Below are 21,309 nucleotides of genomic sequence, written 5' to 3' on the forward strand. Positions count from 1 at the left end.
GCTAAGGAGCCAAAGCCTCTGGGAAGTAAATGCAGGGTTTGTGTAGAAGAGGGATAACTTATATGGATTTGAGAGCAAACCTTGTTTCATTTTTGTTAAGAAGAAAGTGCAAAAAAATATTATAGCTCTGAGGCTGAAAAAAATTGTGCATTTCCTTGTTTCTCCCAAGTCTTGAGGAAATTGTCAACTAATGGCTGGATTTTTATCTAGTAGTACTTTTTTCTCCTTCAGTTTTTCTTTAGAAGGTATTTCATAACTCAAAAAGCCKAAAACTTTTTAGGTGTTATGGCTGTTTTTCTTTGGTTTGAGAAAAATCTTAAAACCTCTAACCCCAGCTCCCAGAAATTACGGGTTAAATGTCACTCTGAAGCTTTTTCAGCCATTAGCAGTGAGGTGAATAGATTTCAAAAACTCCTATCTGGAGATGTGTGTTGTCTAAGAAAACCCAAACTTTATACAACTTACTCCTGATTGGCTTCAGCAAGTTAAATATTTTTGTCCTCAATGTTTGTCCTAATCCTTTCTCAGTAACCTGCAATTGGCTGGCAAAATAAAGACTTGGGTTATCAGGGAGGCAGAATTTACYGAGGTTTAACCACCGTGAACTTCGTGTTTTTACATCCAAAATGCGTCATGACTTACTGCAAAGGGCTTGAAAATAGTACAAAGTCAGTTTTTTGGCTGTAATTTTAGTAAACATGGACATTGAAGTGAGAGGTCTCCAGAGCGAAGGAAAACACTTTATTTAAAAACTTCCACCCGACACTTTTTTTTTTTGACAGAAGTCTTGAAATTTATTTTAAACTCCTGATTCATTGGGAACAGCTGACAGACCTGAGCAGGCCTAGATCTGATCCCCAGTGCCTCTGAGGAGCTTTGGAGACCTTTTGGTCAGCAGTGCTCTCCTGACAAGGAACATAAGGAGTGCGCTGGCGTAGGTCTGGCGTCGGGTGCAGAATCCACCTAGAAATCCTCCTTTTTTTTCCCTGGTGGTGTCAGACAGGTGGTGATTCAGCTTCCAAAACAAGCTGCTGCTGGTTTGCAATGCAAGTAGAGTGAATGTGGAACTGCATCCAGCAGAAGGAAACATTTCGGGGAAGCAAGCTGGAGTATTTCCAAACCAATGTCCCATGGAAGACAAGAAGCATTATTAAAAGAGGCTGAAGGCACAGTAGGGGAGAAGTGTCATATCTTGACAAGTGCAGCCTGTGGGTGTAGAGCATGAGAGAGAGGTTAAATCACCCTTTCAGATCCTATGTGCTGTAATTCATCCTTTTGAGCTATTTATGTCCAATTATCTATTGGCTGCCATCGGGATAAATACGGTTTTGGTTTCTGTCTTGCAGACCCAAGGCTGTAACGATAACCAAAAGGCTGCATTTCTGTCTGGGTTTGTGGCTGAGTCACTGTGGGATTTCTTACAGCACATGCATTTGTTCTATTAGGGCTGGCTTTTCTGAATCAGAATTCATGAGATCTCAAGCTTCAAGCCTCTCATGTGTTGTCCCAACTTCATAAATGCTGAAGAAGTGGGAGTTAAGAACCCTGCTATTAAACCCAAAATAAACCACTTTTCTTTCTACATACGTTGAGCAAACTTCTGGCTTTCCTCGATTACCTAATGTGGGGAGAGAGCTGATGGTTTTGGCTCAGAGGTGAAAGAAAAATATGCCCTGTTTTCAGAGTATTTATTTGGAAAAACTTGCACAGCTGAGTTTATGGAAGTTTTATATTTTCAGACCAAACTCATCACCTTTCAGGAGCTCTTGAGTGCCCTTGTTTTCCTTTTAGATGGTCTCTAAATAGAGCATTCATCTTCTCCCAGGAAATACTTGCTGGCTTGGGTTTTAATTAAAACCTGGATTTCAGTCACGACAAACTACAGGATGCCAGGAAACACTTTAAAATTTTCTCTGAACCTTGTGTCATGCTTAACAAAGATTTTTACCTTCTTCTAAATAAATACGGATATGTTCAGTGAGGATTTTTTTTTTTGCCTCTATACGTATAAAGGACTATAAATAAGTGGAGGTGTCCATAATCTATTAAATTCCTATTTTTTTTCTTAGATAATGCATTAATACAGCAGTAACACCTGTGAGGAAGAGCATATGTGTTGAGATGGTGGGTGATGTGTGGGGTGTAGCCATGCAAACAGTGCTCAGGTGGTCTCATAATTTGTTGTGCTGTTGTGCTATAGAAGGTCAGGTAGGTATTTTAGAGGACACATTTGAAGAGCAACAGCACCAAGTTCCCCACATGCCAAGCACTTCCCAGACCAGAGAGCGGTCCCAAAGAGTGTGGGTGTTACAAGTCTCCTTTATAAAAAAATAGTGTTTATGTGGTAGGCTGATAACATCTAAACAGGATTAAGAACTGGCCTCTGGGTGCTGAAGAGGGGGAAGGCACAAGGGGGCTGTGGATAAAGTGCTGGAGCTGGTGCTGCTCACAGAAATGCTGCACTTGGCACATCTGGCCCAGGATCTAACGCCTCTTCTCTTGCTCTTCTTGCTTAACTCTCTGAAGAGAATGTAAACTATTATTTTGTTTTTCATCCAGCGCTTGGTTTTCCCATATCACAGCATTTAAACAATCTGCTCTGYTTCCCTTCTTTCTCAGATGAAGCTCCAGAGATGCTGTCTGACCTAGTTTTAACTTAACGTGCACTAAAATGGTTGAATTTTATATGCACTGGCAACTTTCCTTTTGCTTAAATAAGGGGGAGGGATTCTATTCTTAATTAAATACACCACACTGGAGATTTATAGACACTTGGCACGACCTGGCAGGCAAACTGGATAATTCCTGATTGATCTAGTAGCAAGTATTCTTTTTATTTTAGTGCTTGCACATTTAGTTCATTTACAATTTAACAAAAGTTTAACAAACTAACAAAAGTTTAACAAACTAACTGACATATAATAGAGAATTCACTGAAAATGAAGGCTTTGGAGTGGCATACTGGATTGAGTTGGGCTGAAGTTACCCACATTAAAAGTGATTTTGCTGTAATGGAAGGCTAAATGTTTTATCCAGCAAAATTTTTGTTTTGCAGATGGCTTATTCAATCAGTATATCAGTCAGCAGGAGTACAAACCTCGCTGGGGGCAGATTATCCCCAAAAGCACCAAAGGTAAGGACATTTCTTAAGATAGAACTCATGTACTGCCAGTTCTGTCTTGCTCCTTTGAGAATATTAAGAAGAAGAAGAAAATGATGCAAGAAAGTCTCCTCTAGGAGAGTTCTTCTCGGGAATGGTTTCTTCTCTGAAAACATTGTATTTGTCTTCAAAAATCAGTCTGGTCGCTGCTTGAGTGAGGAACACTGCAGGAATACTAGTTGTAGCTTTAAGGACAGATCATCAGTTTAGCTACWAATCCCAGAATATTGGTTGAACATGAGAACAGTTATCTGTGTTACTGGATTTTGCCCATGGAATTGATGGAACTTCAACTTAAAATGAAGAGCTGGCAAATAAATGCATTATCTTAACAGAGAGTATTTTAAATGAGATGAATCTTTTGAAGTCTTGTCTGTTACACAGTAAATCCAAAATGCAGAATGTTTTTCCATTCCTTTCTGCTTTGAGAGGAGACTTGTGGCAGCGTCCTTAACTGCAGAAAACAAAAATCGCTGTCTTAGAGCAAATGTRGGATCCAAGGTGGCAATTGCCAAATGTGGAGCACTGTCCCTTGGGRAGGGTTATCTGTGGGTACAAGCAGATTTCTCTCCCAGCAGAACACAGGTTATCTTCCTAATGCTGCTTCCCATGGATGGCACCTCTCCTGAATGCTTAAGATGCATGGAGTGGTTGGAAAGCTGCTTTAATTGGACAGTTGGAATTCCCTTATATGTGAGAATAACCAGTGCAAAGCTGGCTGTGCTGTATCTGCATCACCTCCTGCTCCCATCCTAGGGGTTCATTTCATGTCATTTGAGTATCTGTTCTCACAGCTCAGCTCTCAGGTGAGGAGAGATGGAAGGGGAGCCAAAGGCTGGCTGTGTCCTCACTGCTGRAGAGCTGCAAGGGCAGCTCAGAGCTCTTTTGTGTGCCCTGAGTGTGTCAGGAACACTGGAGCTCCTTCCCAAGGTGCTGGGAGTTGCAGTTATTCACTTCTGCTCCCTGGACTGTCAGTCACCAGATAATTCAGAGTAGAACTTGTACAGTTTTGTAATGAACAAAAGAATATTACATGGAAAAAGCAGTGTGCTCATCTTTAAACAAGGATGAGTTACTAAGTTCCCCTGCTTCCATGTTGAGGTTGTATCCTCCTTTGGTTTAAAAAAGCATATAATGGACAACTCTCCCTTCCCTCTTTTTCAAGGTGACGGGGAAGACAGTCGGCCAGGAATGAGAGGTGGCCATCAGATGGTCATAGATGTGCAGACAGGTGAGTAGCTGTTACATTTCTTAACTTAATTATTTAATCAGTTATTTTTCAGATTAATATGCAGATGTGTTTTTCTTCAGAGATGTGGTAGCTTCACATTTTGAGGAAACAAAATTGCACTTTCTAATGGTTGGATTAAATGTTCTGCTTCCTCTCTGGAACTATATTCCAGCTGCCTTTCCCCTTCTTCCTTGTTAATTCTGTGTTATGCCTTACTCAKTGTCTTSTCTTAACTAAGAAGCCAAGAACAATTGGTTTTAATTTTTTGTTCCTTCTACCATCTTAGAGCAGCAGTTCAAACAAGAGAAGAGAAATTAGGGATAATAATTTCCCTTACCTGCTTCGGGCTGTGCTCAAGCAATAGATCTGATAAGTTGAAACATTCCTTGTATTTTGGTTGGAGTGGCTTCTAATTTCCACAGTGTGCAAGAAACTCCTGTTAAATATAATTCTTTAGACATCTTTTGCAAAAATGTTTCCTGTAGCAGCTTAAATAAYGGTTCAGCCTCTCTTTCAGGGAGCCTGCACAGAAAAGAACGTGGGGTGGTGTATCAGGAACAGTTCCAGTGATTGTTGTCGTGCATAATTTTATATATCTTTGTCTGTTATTTAATCAGATTTCTGTGGTACGTCAGTGCTTACTAAAATAAGAAAAGCATCTGCCTGAGTCTTTGCTGTGTAAGTGAAAGGATTGTTCTTAGGAAAGGAGAAACAAGATCAGGGTGTGGGTATTGGACTGGAATATAGGGTGGCACTGAGGGAGTTGGCAAGAAAAATGCCCATGGCCGTATCTGTTGTGGTCACAGGACGGGGACAGAGCATGTGACAGGATAGGACCTTCCAGAGCAATTTGCTAAGTCATAGTGAACAAGCAAAAATCCAGCAGGAGCTGCAGCCTCTGGCTTTTGCTCAGAGTAGTTACTGCTCTGGAGGAAGCACTTGAGTTATTCTGTGTATGAGAGTAAACTTTTTCTRTTTGGTGGGAGAGGTTTGAGACTGATTAGAACAAAACGCTGCTGGAGGATTTGCTGGTGTTTGTCGGTGGAGAGGCTGGGAACGCTCCCTAGTGGCCTCAGGAATTAGTAGTGARTGTCTCACAAGAGCGTGGAAGAAACCTGATCCTTGTCAACTTGGAAATGATAGTCCTGCAGACCTCCTGAAAATAAAATATCCATGGTAGTGTGAGCCTTCCTTTCCATTCCTCTTGGCTTTCTTAAGTCCCAGTAAGGTTTTTACYTCTGCCCTGGGCTCTGCTTTAACAAAGCAGTAAAACACATGCATGTATTTTTATATATTTCTCAAAGTATTTTAATACCTTTTATATATATTATATGCGATTTTGAAATATTTAGGTATTTTCTGTATATTTTATATATTTGTATGCRATATATTGCATATATTTATATATTTTGTAAATATATAAAATATATTTAACATTTTCCCCTTCTTTTTTTCCTTTTTTACTTGCACAAAAGTGGCTGCAGAGTACTCACAGAGGTGTGGGAGGATTGGATGTCCCTCCCTCTCTCCTGCTGGTCCTTTATTGCTGCAGCTCTGTTCAGTGGGGGTGGGATACATTCCCAAAGTTTCCCTCTGGGCTGTTTGGGAAGTTGCTCTTAGTTTTGCATCCAGGTCCACTGAGGCTTGTAAAAGCCGAAATGTTGTTGAGATGATCAGTTTTGCCATTTAATTGGACTTGTGACAGGCCAGGGGAGGTTCTTGGGGCTGTTAGTCATTGCTGATTCCTGGAGTTTTTCCTTTTGAATGTAGGTAGAGTTTAATAAGATGGTGGGAATTTAGCCACTTCTGTCAGGATGCATTTTACAGCCTGGAGCTGGAAAGCTTTCTGGCTAACCTTGGGCAGATCAGCGTTAAGGGGAAAGGGAGCAGTGGTGTACTCTTCCCTTCAAAGACATCCTCTCTCCTTACCCACGCACTTGCTGAGTGCGTTTTTTTCAGAGGACTTTGGTAACTGAAGAAAAATCATCTCACTTTGCACTCCTTGTGGAGAGAGTTCCTTCTCAAAAATAAGTATTTTCTTCAACTTTAATCTTTTGGAAATGAAGTGAAACACCAAGGTCAGACTTACAARGAGATTCTGAAGTTTTATGTCCCATAGAATAAATGTTAAAAGCAAATTTTCATCTCTAATGGCCAGACCTGCTGTAGCTATAAGTGAACTATAAATGGTTCTGCATTTTGATTAACTTCAAGGGAATTTTAATCAGTTATTATTGACTAGAAAAATAATATTACTGAGCCTTCTAGATGCACGTGCAGGTGCTAGGATAGATGATACGGGTTAGTAAGTAGCTGAGCTAGATCTTAAGTTGCTGATAATGCATGGAGTCACTGAGACTGTTTATCAGTTTCAGGTAGAACATGGATTAACTTGGTCTAAACTGCCTTTTAGCGTGGTTTATCTTTCACTGAGAGTAGGCTGAAAGTAACTGAAAGAGYAGTTCTGGCATGTCTGCTGGCAGCCAGTAACTTGTGCTGGAGCTCATTTCCATCTAATACTCCTGTTCTTAATACCTGCAACAGCTGGCTGAGAGTTCTTGGTGTTTCGGAGAGCAGTTCGAAATGGAATTGCAGGCATTGTGGGATGCAGAACTGAGAATGCAGCCTGATCTCTTCCTTTATTAAAAAAGAGAAAAATTAAAAATGGGGAGGTAGTGATTCTCACAATGTCCTCTGTGCTTTTAATCACATTAGCATTCAGACTGGAATGATTCTGGATGGCAGAATTAGGAAGTTGGATTTGGAATACATGTGCAGGAATRTAAAGAGAAATTCACAGTTGAAGCTGAAACCACTGTTAGGTACTTTAAAGCTTTAGGCTGCAAATGAAARCAGAAACCTCCTTTTATTCCTACTTTCCCTGCAAGGTGCATTTCTCATGCAGCTCTCCATGTGGAAGGCTGGAGAGTGCTCTCTTCCTTTTATACAAGGAAGGGGAAGTACTTGAGTACTTGAGTTGCAAGCCAGGTACATAGATTAAAACAAAATTACCCCCCAAACAACACCAAAACTACACAAAAAAAAAAAAAAAAAATCAAACCAGTGTTGTGTGCTGAATGTCAGGCATATGAGAAGCTGTTTATGTAGGCTCTGGGGAAATAATGGAGCAGTAACGCACAGGCACCAGTGTAGAACTGTGTTCCCAGGGAATTGAGCCCTAATGCAGTTTCGGATGAGGCTGTCAGCATCTGGCACTGCTTCCACCTTAACAGCACTTTGAGCCTGCCCTCCCAAAGCCTCCTTGTGGATCAGATATGGCACGTTTCAAAATTCCAGTGCTTATTCTGGAAGRAAGAGGGARTGGGTAAGTGAATTGCCAAAAGCAAGTTTTGAGCAGTGATGTTGGTATTTAAGAACAATCCACTTGTTGTGTTTTGGATATTTGGTTTARTTTCATAGGCAAGGTGGAATTGATMTCTTCTGCTCTTACAGGGCAGACAYAGTGAATGACAGTGCAGTCCATRAARCCATGTAATTTATTTTGGTAAAAACAGAAGTATAGACCATGTAAAATCATTCTRTTTAAAAWARGRRRWTTTKKKSYWMMWTWRGSTTTCTCAGATGTTCATCTTTTAGTTCCTTAAGCTGAAGCCTTCTGAAGTYTTCCAGTGAGCGTGTTTTAGAAATAACAGCAAAGTAACCAGGATGATTTTTTATTTGTCTCCATTTCTCTTCTCTTTGGCAAGCRAAACAGTTTTTTGARGGAAAGCATTAGTGAAATGGTCTTTATTGATGTGGTACCTCTGTTCTCTCACTGAAGTGCAACTGCTCTGTAATTTTGGTTGTACATCATTTTGCTTTTCCTTTCGTCAGAAGGAATTCTGTTTGCTTCCTTCCATTAGATAAATGAGGACAAATCTGTAGGTTGGGAGCAGAGGGAGATTCAGAGCAGTGGGCCCAGCGTGCCCATCGTATACGTGGGCAGCACAGCAGAAATGACAAGGCTGGTTCAAAAGCAGCATGGAAAGATGAAAAAGATGAAGAGAGAGCAGCAGACATGAAGGATGCTGTTTTGCCTGAGGAAAACACTGCTATCCATAAGATATTTAAAGACAGGACTTGTGTACAGGATGAAGGGATCTCAGAAACAAAACACAGATGGCTTCTAAGCTCTGAAACACAAACAGCTGCTGAATCCTGGAGGTTACTCAACTTCTCGGTGCTCTCRCATTTCAGACTGTATGCCTATCCTGAAAAAAAACCTTGTATTCAGCCAACTTCTGTCCAGCTGAACTGTGGCTCAGAAGCCAAGGGGTGTTAKACTGCAAGATTTAAGGCTGTTTTTATGTTTGTGCTCTTAAATGTTCCTCACAAAGTGGACAGTGCTGCTGGCATGTAACTAAAGGTGTGGGTGCTGCATGGGGAAGTGRCATTCTTTTGCAGAAGGCTTTTGAGAGCTCTTACACTTTGATTGGATTTTTATTTCTGAGAGGAACCTTTCATAGTTCTGGGTGCTGATGCTCCAGTACAACCCCAGCAAGTTTGTGCTGGCAGCTGATGGGGAGCACAGTGGCTGATGAGTTGGGGAGCAGGGCCACGAATCCAGGGGACCCTGAGGGGCTCCCAGTTGAGAGATGAGAGGTTCTGATCCTGACCCTGGGATGTGACAGCTGCACAGGAGGATGGGCTGGGGAAGGATTTGCTAGGTGCTGGAAGCAGAATGTGCGTCAGCAATGTGTCCTTGTGGCATTGAAGGCCATTGAAGGCCAGCACAAGCGTGGCCAGCAGGATCAGGGGAGGGTTGTCTTCCTCTCTTTGGTTCTTGGGGTTCTGGAGTGCTGTGTCCTGTTTGGGCTCTTTGGTACGAAAAGGATTGTGTCAAACTGAACTGACCAAGGTGGTCAGGGCTGGAGAATGTGATGTGTGAGGAGATACTTAGGGAGCTGGTTTTGTTCATCTGGTACAAAAAAGAATCATGGAAGGATCCTAGAGCTATCTTGAGGCACTGGTGAGAGCATGGAGATGGCCAGGCTCATTTTGGGGAGAGCAGAGAGATAGGATTAAGGACAGGAAATTCCTCTTAGATATTTAGGGGAAAAAATTGTATTGAAGATTGTCAGTCATTGCAGCAGGGATTCAGTCTGAAACATCCATCCTTGGAGATACTGAGAGWGTGCCTGAGTAATTCCCTGACTCCCTGGAATGAAGTCAGCCCTCCTGTGAGGGGCTTGGGGGCGGCTGATGGACCAGATGACTTTGTAGATGTGCTGTTTTATATTCCATGGAGAACTGTTTTAGCAGAGACATGGAAATACAGCTTGGCTGAAGAATRTAGTTAAATATGTTACCAGGATTGGAATGTATTCATTGAGGAAATCCACACATGGAGAAGATGGAGTTAACAGCAGTTAGAAAASTGTCCTTGAGAATGTGTGTGAACCTGGACTGAAACCACCCCAGGAATTTAGATTTTTAATGGGTTTGAGAATGTTGCTTTGCTGCTTTTCTGAAAAACAAATTAAAAAGAGGTTGACAGGAAATACGTTGATTGTTGGGAACGTACATTCTCTAATTTGAGGACTTCTCTGGCACCTTTTAATCATCCAGAGAGTAAGGGAAGAAAAGAACTCAGACACTACAGAAAAATTTTGACTGAGCAAGCAGTTTAGAAATACTCACAGAACATATTTAATTCAAAGTGTTGAATTTGTATTCAGAAATAAATGTAGAGGAAATAAGCTGAGGATGCTGGAGGAGAAATTTGACTTCCTAAACGTAGCTGGTAAAGGCTTTGGGTAAATATAATTGCTTTCATGTTTTTTTCTTGTTGCCTTGCAGGTAGGTTTGAAAATTCTCTGCTCTGTTCCTGAAGCAGAATAGAGACTCGCTTTAATAAAGAAGCATCAATTTTGCTGTGTTCCATATTGCTTGGATACAGAGGGAGGATCCTTCCCTCCTTGWGTTCCCCAGTGCTACCAGAGTTAAATTGGTGAGAGACTGCAGGGCTCCCATTAATCTGCCCCACTGCTGCTGCCTGGGGTTTGTGGCCTCTGTCCTCTTCTTTGGATATTGTCCTTTGATAACTGTCYTGGTTGGATCTCTGCATGCGGGGTGCAAAAATAACTCTCCCATAAAATTTGAATTAACAGCAAGAATACAAGCAGCGATACTGGTTGGGTAATAGATTGAAGCTTGACTTAAAAAAAAAAAACAACTTTAAAATCCCCCAAAAACTCAAACCCAACCAAGCAAAAACAATCAAACTCAATCCCAACCAAACGAGAACAATCCCCCAAACCACCAAACAACTATTTTTTTTCTTTATACCATGGGAAAACAATTACAAATTTTAGGAGAACTATAAAAATTGCTTACTTGACATTACCAGCAACAGATGCATTTATGCATTACAAAATACTCCTTTTAAAACACAGAAACTTGCCCCCAAATATGCTTATAGTTCTGTAATAAGGCATGAAACTAAAAAATGGTAGTCATTGGGTCTAGATGGTGATGGAGCCTTTCTTTCTCGTGAGCTACAGTTTTACTTCATGATGAAAAGTGGTTCTGGCAGAGTCCATGTCCACTTGTGTTCCAGGTGTTGCTCCAGGGATGCTCAGCAGCAGCTGGGTGTTCATGCTCCTCTTTGAGTGCTCACATTTAATTCTGTCAGCCTGGGTTAGGTAACTTCCAAAATTGGAGTTTTCATCGGAGTCRTTCAGGTTTGCTATTAAATTTCATGTGAGCCAACAAAGCCTTTCCAGGCAGGCCTGACATTTTGGCAAGGCCCCAGTAGGATTTTTAGCTGGTGCCAAATCTTTTATTTTTCCCGGCTATCAATGAAGCTGTTGTGGTAATGTGGGTTTTGTGAGCTGTGAGAATTTATGTGCACAAAGGGACCTGCTCTTTGCAGGGAACACTGGGAGCCCTGAGTCCAGGAGGAAGGGTAATTAAAGTTAATGAACCAGGGTAACCTTTCCATGGTGATGACCACTATCCTGATGGTAGGTGAGGGTCAGGGACTAGTCCCATTTTATAGTCACGCTCAAACTCCGTTCTTTAATTRGTGTTGGATTAAAAATTGGCCATTACCTCCATAATAGAAGTGGTTTGTGGATTTTAAAGGAGTTTTTCAAAGCTCTGCAAGTCTTGAGGAGCTTGTTCTTCTTGGACTTGGCTTTGTGTTGTGTTTTAATGCAGTCTAATAATGAAGTATTTTTAGCATTTGAGACCAGATAGTGCTGTTTCTATAATGGGAGCAGTTTGGTTATCTCTCTGTGGCAGAACAGAAACTCCTTTCTTAAATGCTTCCCCTCTTCAAAGGYTTCATCTGGTTTTATCAGTGAGTCTGGGAAGCCTTAGAACTTGCTGTACACAGAGCAGTTGTGGGTTTGAGGTGACAGCCCTGAAACACTGACTTAAATTTGTATCTCTCCTAATCACTGGCTTTTGTGGCATCAGGTAAGTTACTTTATGCAAGGTATTTGCCTTGAAGAGGATTTTGTAATTGAAGTAGGTTTTTTCCTGTCTGAAGGATGAACTAAACAAAAAAACTTTGCTGCTGCTATCTCAGAAATCTTGTTGATGTATAAATCTTCCACCAAGCAGGGCACAGGCTGAGATGTCATTGACAGACTGCATGCACAGGATCCAAAATGTTAAATATTGTTCATTTGTCTGTCTGGAATTTTAATCAGAAGGCTGTGGGTTTGATTGCCTCTTATGTAAATGTAGAAATAGAAAATGACTCTTTGAGAATTGGCTGTCTATCAATCCTAAAATCTTCCATTACTAAACCAAACCACATTTTTGTCTTGATGACTCGTTCCATTCAAAGAGGACTGGTGTTTTAAGTAAAAAAAGAGTTTAAAATTMTCTTCTGATAGTTTGGGTTTGTCACAGATGTTTTGTAGGTATTAACCTGTTTAAACACATACTCTTTTTAAAATAAAATTACCTTCTATTTTCTGTTTAATAGAAACTGTTTATTTGTTTGGTGGCTGGGATGGAACTCAGGATCTGGCTGACTTCTGGGCATACAGTGTGAAGGAAAACCAGTGGACCTGTATATCCAGGGATACTGAAAAAGAGGTAAGTTCTGCAAACATTCATATTTTTAAATTGTTGCCCACAAAAATGCCCCTTCTAAAGTGCTTATGTTGAAGTGCAGCATGAGGTGAGAGCCACAGAGTTCAGACCTTCAAGTTCTGAAGACTTTTGAAATGCTTACGTGGGGGAAGATGGGAGGTGGAGGTGGCTTTGAAGTGTTAAGATTCCTGGAGGSGAAAGGTTTATTTCTCAAAAGCAGAAACGATCAGCCAGAAATCAGCTTAGTGAGTAGAACACGAGTTAAATAATTTCATGTGTCTGAACAGCCAGACTTATCACAGAATCACAGAATGTTTTGGGTTGGAAAGGACCTTAAAGATCATCCCGTTCCAGCCCTGCTGCCATGGGCAGGGACACCTCCCACTGGAAGGTTCCAAGAACTTGCTAATGCACATTTCAGACCCAGTCCTGGTGGTTGAGCTTCAGAAAAAAATTGTTTATTTTTTTAGCTTTGGTCAAAAATGAGTAGAAATGGACAACTACCAGATGGCAATCTAGAGGATGGGAGTTTCTGCCAAAGGCTACACAACCCCGAGAGCTTTCGTGGAATTCATCTGAACCATTTTCCTTGGCCTGTTTTGCTCGGAATTTGATGTATGAAACCTGAAATGAATGTAGCTTGAGTTATAGGAGGAAACAAAAAAAACCCAATACATTTGCCTTGTGTAATTAATTTCACTCTACACTGTGAAATCTTCAAGTTCTGTGTGTTTTGTCAGAGGAAAATTCATAGTTCTTCTAGAAGGTATGAACAGTTTTGAGATCCCACCACTTTTTGATAAATTCAGGAGTTGATTATCTCAGCTGTTTGAAAACAGTATGAAAAKGTCTTGTTTATAATTTCTATTTTCCCAGTTTCTTGTCCTGGCTAATTTTGTGAGCTTCCTTACYAGGTTAAATWGCACTTTAATATTCTCATTYTTTTCATGGCAAAGGTTTTTAGCGGTTGTAATCAAGTAGGACAAACAGCCTGAGCTGAAAAATAGAATAGACTAAAATCTCACAGGCATTTCCTGTAGCCTTCAAATCTCTGTGTCATGTACTTATTGTAACATCCTTTATAAAATGGACAATAACAAAACTGAATGTGATACTCTGGTTTCTGTCATAACAGAGCTGTGGAGAGGTAAAATCGTTATATTTATGTACTGTTTAGTCAAAAAGGGACTGCTGTGTTTTCTTCCTGCACAAACCAGCGTGGGTCAGTCTGGTGTTGAACGGATTCGTTTGCTTTCTTGCAGGGGTCACACTACATCCACTTCAGTTTTTATAAAGCTTAGGAGGCCTGGCTGGGATATTTTCTCTTTAGRTTCCTCAAGCCTGACTCCAGCAGGGTAAAAATGGAATGGGAGGAAGGAGAGATGCACAAAAAGAGGGCTGTGCAGGAWACACAGTAGAAGAGTTGTGAGTTGATGTGATTAAATGATTATAAAGGAGTTTTGGAGAGAAAAAAGTTGAGAGAGTGTAATGGAGGTTCAGGAAATTTAAATGAAAGATGGGAAGGGTTGAGGGGGGAGAAGGAAGATAGAGGAATTTTTAAGAAGTGKAGACTAGTTGAATATATGAAGAAGAGATAAACAGAAAAGTGTGGAGAAATGTGGGTGGCTTTAGGAAAGGAATTCTGGAAGGGACTTTCTGTGACAAAGTTGAGAGGTGGGGCCACTGTGAGCCTTGTGGAGTTCAGCAAGGCCAAGTGTGAGGTTCTGCACATGGATGGGAGCAATTCCACAAACAGATAGAGGCCAAGCAGGGAGTGGATCCAAGAGCAGCCCTGAGGAGGAGGAAGACTTGGGGTCTTGGTGGATGAAAAGCTCGACAGGTCCTGATGAGGTGGACTGAAGCACTTCTGCCCTGGAGCCAGGCTGGGGAAGCTGGGGGTGCTCACCTGGAAAAGAGGAGGTTCCAGGGAGACCTTTGAGTCTCTTCCAGGACCTAAAAGGGGTCCAGGAGAGCAACTTTGGACAAGGGATATAGGGACATGACAAGGGGGAACAGCTTCATATACTGCAAGAGGGCAGGGTTAGATGGGATAAAAGGAACAAAGTCTTGACTGTGAGGGTGGGGAGACCCTGGCACAGGTTGTCCAGAGAAGCTGTGGCTGTCTCTGGATCCCTGAAAATGTCCAAGGCCAGGTTGGTCAGGGCTTGGAGCACCCTGGGACAGTGGAAGGTGTCCTTGCCCATTGCAGGGGGCGGCACTGGATAATCTTTAGGATCCTTTCCAACCCAAACCATTCCATGATTCTGTGATGCATTCGGCAGTGTTCAGGGGGCCTCCTGAGGCACAGTCCAGGGTTTTGRTGACTTTTCAGAGGAGCAGTGAACTGGCAGCTGCTGTGCTTGGAAACCAGGAGTGGGTTGTGGGTTTTTTTTTCCTAAAGAGATCTGGATGAAACCTGATTTAGAAATTAAAAGGTCAGTCTCAAATGTTGAGAAGTAAATTCAAAAACAAAGACTCCAGATGTTTCTCTAATAGGGACATCAACTGTTCACAAACAATTTGCAAAAAGGAAATGTCTGTTGACATGGAATTTTAAAAAATATTAAGAGTAGGTTCCAGTAGAGCTTAAATCTTGTTGTTTTGTTGTATTGTGCTGGTTCTGCTTCTGGCTTTTTTTATTCTAATTAATCAGTGACAGTGGTTAAATTAGCCACTCAATAATTAAACTTGGCCAAGAGTGAAATATGGTGAAAGTTGCATCCTGTCCAGTGCTATTGTAGGGATRATGCACAGTAATGCTTTTGGGATGAAGGTACTGGGAGCTTCTGTTGCAGTGAATTAGGAAAAGGATGTGAGACCTTTTTAGGGAGCTCTTTTGCTGCTGTTTTTCAGAGTTTTCCAGTGAGGTGTCACCTGAAGTTGCATTAGTCTTTTTTAACAATTAGACCACCAMAGCTGATTTCCATAGCCCTTGTTCACAGAGTTATTGAATAGTTTAGGTTGAAAAAGTCCCCCCAAGCCGTTCCCCCAGCACTGCCGAGCCAGCACGGACCCATATCCCCAAGTGTCACATCTTTTAAATCCTTCCAGGGTGGGAGCTGTAACCCTGCCCTGGGCAGCCATTCCAGGCATGGACAGCCCTTTCAGTGAAGAAATTTTTCCAAATATCCCRCATAAACYTCYCCTGGTGTAACTTGAGGSCATTTACTCTGCTCCTGTCYCTGCTCCCTGGAGGCAGATCCCAACCCTGCCTTGGCTCTGCCCTCTCCTGTCAGGGAGTTCTGCAGAGCCAGAAGGTCCCCCCTTCTGGAGGGAGCCTCCTTTTCTCCAGATTGAGCCTCCCCAGTTCCCTCAGCTGCTCYTGGTGYTCCAGWCCCTTTCCCAGCTCCATTCCCTTCTCTGGACRTGCTCCAGCCCCTCCAYGTCTGTCTTGTATGTCCGGACAAAATGCTCCGGGCACTGCCAGAGCAGCTGATTTCTTAMAGCCTGAAAAAGAGGGTCTGGAGGCCCTGCTGGTGAACACAGCACCACTGCTGACAGACAGACAGACCCCACCATCCCTTCAGAGTATGAATCCAGCAGGACTCTAGCTCTGCATGTCAAATCCTGTCCTTCAAGCCTGTATCCTTCCAGGGAGATACTCTATGGAGCAGCTCAGGACCTCTCAGCTTACCCACAGCTTCTGTCTCTGGAGTGTGACARCCCTGTGAATCAGCTGGCACAAGGCACAGCCAAAATATATTTCATTTAAGAGCCTTTTAAGAGTTTTTAGCCTGAATCAAGTGGAATGTTCTGAGAAATGCTGTTGTCTTCAGCTTTTATTAGTGGCTGTAGGTCAACAGAGCTCTTCAGGATTAGGGAATAAATAGTTTTAAAAAACCAAACCTTGTCATTCCTTGGACATTTTTATTCTAGGCCAATGTCAGTTAAGAGAGAAACTTAGTGTGTGTTTTGGTGTCTAATATTTCTAGTTTCCAAGCATCAGCTTTCTCTTTTGAAGGGTAATTTAGTGAAACTCAGTGCAGGAGGACAGTTTTAAATGTAGGAAAGACTTCATTTCGTGTAAATTGATAGTCATGGGGATTTTGAAATAGRATCAAAATGCTGAGGGATGTTGATGCCTCTGGARATCAGATAAATGAGACTRAAGTAGTGTGATAGTTGGYATATTYTGTGTGTCACTGGTGTTCYTGTACCTTGTTTTAGCATTTCCTAGAGACAAGATGAGAGATGGGGGATCTCCCTTCAAACAGTGTCACTGCACTGATTGGTACCTTCTGTGGYGCTTCTTGGAAAATACATTGACTCATCCTCATTCTGGTGTCTTCAGAGGAAAGCCCTGCTCACAAATCAGTTCTGTGAAGGATGTGGAAATTGTGTAAATGGGTTAGGTTTAGATGACACTGTGTTTCTCTCAAAAATTTTTGAAGTGTTTTCTTGCCAAAGGTAGWAGTAAAGGTCTTGTCATGGTTTAACTGCTTGAGAGGATAAATCTTACCTCACAATGAAGGAAAGTGTAGGTCAACAAGTGTCTCCTGTTCACTAGGTTCAAAATGATGTAGAAAATGGGTGTATTGTGAGGTGACAGTTTGCTGTGAACACCRAGTGCTTTTCCAGGATGCTGAAAGTAAAAGCTGACAAGTGTAGAAAGATCTAATGGTGAGAGCCAGGGGGAATTTCAGCTGCTGTTGTATTTCCAGTTACATTTTCTCCAGTCTCTGCATACATTTCTTTACATTTGTTGATGTGGATGAATTTATCCAAAGCTTACCATGTCATATTACCACAGAAGCATTTTTGTAAGTGTTTCTGACACCTCTGACTGATTTTTTGGGGTGTGATGCAGCAGTACATGAGCTTATCAATGTAAAGCTTTTACCCTGTGCTGTTTGAAGTGTAGGAATTGAGCTAGTCTCAAATATTGACTTCTTCCCACAGATGGTGATACGGTTTGGAAGACACTTCAAGTAACTTGAGGGGCTTTTTGTTTCAAATATTGTGATGTTTACGGACTTGAGATCTAATACACTGAGTGTGCCATGTCCTACTGCTGAGCAGTTCCAGTTGTACAGATGCTCAGTTGTACGAGATGCCTGGTGCCACAAAAGCACATAGGGAGAAGGCAGCTGTCCCTGAAAGAAACTTGGATACTGCAGACGTACCTCGGAGCCAACTTCCTAAATAGTGCAAATGCCTACAAAAGTAGGGACAAAGACGGCAGATGCTGGAGTGAACCAAATGAAAAGTATCCTAGGCTGATCCCAAATATCACAGGCTAATGGTTTATTTTCCTCCCTGTTCAGTAGCATAATGGCTTAAAATGTTCTAAGGCGGTGTTCTTTCACCGGAATGTTAGAGAGAGACTTTCACATATGCCTGACTGACATCCCCAGTGATTTCCACTTAGGCAGCCTAAAGCAAAAAGACCCTGTTGAGGGAGTAGCACCTCAGCTTTTAAAAATAATTTATTTTTAAATAAACTTTTTGGAAAAGGTTTTCAGCTTTTAAAGGTAACTTTTGTGCTTACGCTGCCTTGTGCGCCTCAAGAGTTCTGTCCTCTTAACCCTGGTTTGTCTTTTCTTTAACTTTGACATTTTTTTAAGGAAAAGATCATCCCTATTTGAAAACAGCTCTGGGTCTTAAGTTATTCCGTTCCCTCACTAGGTGCCTGTATTTCTTGCTTCCAGCACAAAAAAAAAAAAAGCCAGAAAACCAGCCAAACTTCAGTTATTCCTCACAGCAGATGTTTGAATGTGTGGAGGTCCCTTTCCTTCACACACTGCTGTTCAAGTCAGTCTCGTGGAGAAAGGAGCATTAAATAAATGCCTTGTGCCCGTTGTTCTGGAGGCTGCACAACCCTGGCAGTCCTGGAGCTTGTGCCTGCCAGTCTTCAGGTTATACTGAATTTCCAAATCATCATAAAGCTTTCAGTTGCAAAGTAAAACTACTTTTAGTTCTTAAAGTAATGCATCAGGCAGAGTTGATTTGTGGCGTTTATRTTCCGATAAAAATCACCACTTCAACTGCAGCTTATGATGAGTTTAATGCTCTGATCTCTGGTCTGGAATGGAACTTTATTTTACYTACATGGCTTTATTAGGACATTACTGCATCATCCTAATGCATTTTGCAATTCTCTCTAAATTGTGGATGGGGCAGTGTACAGTCATTCTTAGGTGGCTGTGCATGAATCTCGGGGGACAATGTCATTGTAGGATTTTCAGGTAGAGATTTAGTGAAGAGGYTGATCTTGGTACAAGGAATTCAGATTTATATCCTTTTGGCTTTTAAAGACACAGAAATATGTGCCTKTGAGATGAGCCAGCTGGAATGGCAGGACCCCAGCGTTTCACGCTGAAAGGATTTTAAAAAAAGGATTTTAAAGAAATGGGAGAATATGTAGAGGTAGAAGGTAGGAGGAAGACTTACACTTTTGCCAGTGAATGCAGTTTCACAGCAGTCAACTTTGCCTTGGGAGTAGGAGTAATGTCTTATTTCAGCTACACTGAGAGACTTTTGTTACATTAACATTTTTCAATCTGTACAAATACAGAAATCCCTAAAGAAATATCAGTTATCCCAAGGTGGTAACTTAGGGGAAGCAATCTCAGGTAGTATCTTAGACAAATCTGTAGCTAAATTGTCTGCATAATTACATGCTTGAAAACRCAGTAAGTTTTTGTGGACCTTGCCACTAAGGCATTTCATCCACTGGATTTTGGAAGTAATTAGGAGCTGAGCTTTCTGGAGTGTCTCAAGAGAATTTATTGGCAGAATGGGTGGTGCGTTGATGTGTTCAATTCAGACCTACCCGAAAGAGCTTAGTATGTTTGATAGGACTTAATCCATGATTTTTCCAGTGCATGCATGTGATGGAGATATTACTGATACTTGACTTCAGGAAATTAAACAGCCACTTTTACAACTTGCTAACACTGTAGGGTGCAAACTACTCTTTTGTCACCTGTTYTAAACTGTCTTCACTTTCTCAGAAACATCTGAGAGCCTGTGGCTGTCAAAGGATTTAGACTTAGAACTTCATGTTTGTCTATCACCAACATTTCAAAGACAATTAACTACAAAAAATAAAAAAAATCAACTTCCAAAATGTAGGCTTGCTGCATCCTCGCCTTTGTGTCTAAACAGTTTATAAGCAACCAGTTAAATTTTTTCACCCTTCTGGTCTGCAAGTGGGGCTGTAGCTCAGCCGAGTAGTTTGTGTCTATGGAAAAATCTCTCTTGGCTGGACCTTCGCTGGCCATTGTTACTGGTAATGAGAGGACAGCATGAACTTGTGATGCATGCAGAAATGACCTCATTCAACATCCTGCAATTGTTAATGGGGTTAGTTAAATTCGGCACACGAGGGATGTTGTCCTGAGGGCCCATCTCGGAGCTGGTGAAAGCTCTGGTTCTCTCGTGGGTCATCTGTTACATTTCATCAGTGTTGCTGAAAGCAAAGCTGAGCAGTGGATGTGGAACTARCTGATAATTTACTTGGTAAAATTTGAGGAGTTACATTTTTTYCCACATTTCACCAGTGTGAGCAGTGCCTTGTTTGCAGGTGAATTGTGCCTTTTGTTAGAAATAGCACAGACTCGATGTCCTTTTGCTGCAAGGTCACCTTGTACTGGGATATTCCTTCAGTACTTCTCTTGTTTGTGTTTCTAAGCTGAATCACAAAGGTTGGATGACTTTTTTGTTTTTGACTGTGAGCTGAAGCCTACACAAGACCTTCATACACATTCCTGCAACTTCTTTCACATAAATGAAAGAATTTCAGAACAGCTTGGGTTGGAAGAGACCTTAAAGATCAACTCATTCCAACCCTTGCCACAGGCAGGGACACCCTCCACTGTCCCAGGTTGCTCCAAGCCCCATCCAGCCTGGACCTGGACACTTCCAGGGATCCAGGGATAGCCACAGCTTCTCTGAGCAGCCTGTGCCAGGGCTTCACCACCCTCCTGAGTAGACATTTTCATCCTAACAGCTAATCTAAGTGCCTAATTTTTTATTTTAAAACTGTTCCACCCTGTTCTATCACTGTCTGCCTGTGTAAAAAGCCCCACTCCATTTTTTTATAACGTCCTTTTAAGTACTGAGTGACCACAAGTTATTTCCCACTATTTACATGATTGAAGATGTGGAAGCTTTTTCCCCTTTCCACTCTCCACTGGTTTGTAAGATGTCTTGGTTTACTGCAACATGAGATCCATGGTGTTGTGCATTGCTTAAAGGCCTTGATGATGCCTTGGTGTGAAAGCAGAGAGCTCAGAAGRCCCAGGAATGTGGCTCCTGCGCTGGCAGTTCCTCTGGCATTGGCTGCCAAAGCTGCTTYTGCGCTGTAGGTAAACTCAGGCAGCACAGCTGTCAAAGCAAAATGYTGGTGCTTTAGAAAGTTCATCTGTGAGCACACAGTTGGTCTTTAGAGGTGCCTTGATCAGGGCACAGAAGCCAGAAGATYGTGTACTAATTCATTCCTTTATTCCTTCATTCCTCAAAGTAGTAATTTCTGCAAGCAGGCTGGCAGGGAGGCTAATAAATAATAATTTCATGGGAATAGAAAGTTATCTGTTTGTTTTCATAGCAGTGTTCGTGTGCTGCACTGAGTCTGTGCTGTGATAAACCTGTGCTGATCCCCAAAGGATGGAGCAAACACTTGGAGTCAAGTTCATGTCAGACTGGAAGGGTTGGGCTGTCAAGGGTCATCAAATCCAGCCTGCTGCTGTCATAAGGATCGTGTCRTATGATCTCTGAGCCTGATCATTTGACTTATAAGCTCATTGAACCGTCTTTCAAAAATAGAACATCAGGCCATTTATTTTTTTAATTCTAATTTAAGCAGGGAAAGTCTCTTTGTGACAGGCTCAGCTCAAGGCCACGCAGTAGCAACAGTGAGAAATTAGGA

At 41.8% G+C, this 21,309-nt stretch overlaps 1 protein-coding gene across 1 annotated transcript in view; it reads left to right on the plus strand.

Moving 5' to 3' along the window:
- MKLN1 (muskelin 1) overlaps nt 1-21,309 on the plus strand; it is a 93,671-nt gene that overhangs the window by 37,454 nt on the left and 34,908 nt on the right. Inside the window, exons 7-9 of the mRNA XM_057380902.1 lie at nt 3,056-3,133; nt 4,326-4,391; nt 12,331-12,443. Of these exons, the coding sequence (XP_057236885.1) occupies nt 3,056-3,133; nt 4,326-4,391; nt 12,331-12,443 (257 nt within the window). The remainder of the gene's footprint in view (nt 1-3,055; nt 3,134-4,325; nt 4,392-12,330; nt 12,444-21,309) is intronic.

This window comes from Malurus melanocephalus, unplaced genomic scaffold (genome assembly GCF_030028575.1).
Source record: "Malurus melanocephalus ecotype Western Australia unplaced genomic scaffold, MMel_1.1 scaffold_477, whole genome shotgun sequence".
In the NCBI taxonomy this organism is placed as follows: domain Eukaryota; kingdom Metazoa; phylum Chordata; class Aves; order Passeriformes; family Maluridae; genus Malurus; species Malurus melanocephalus.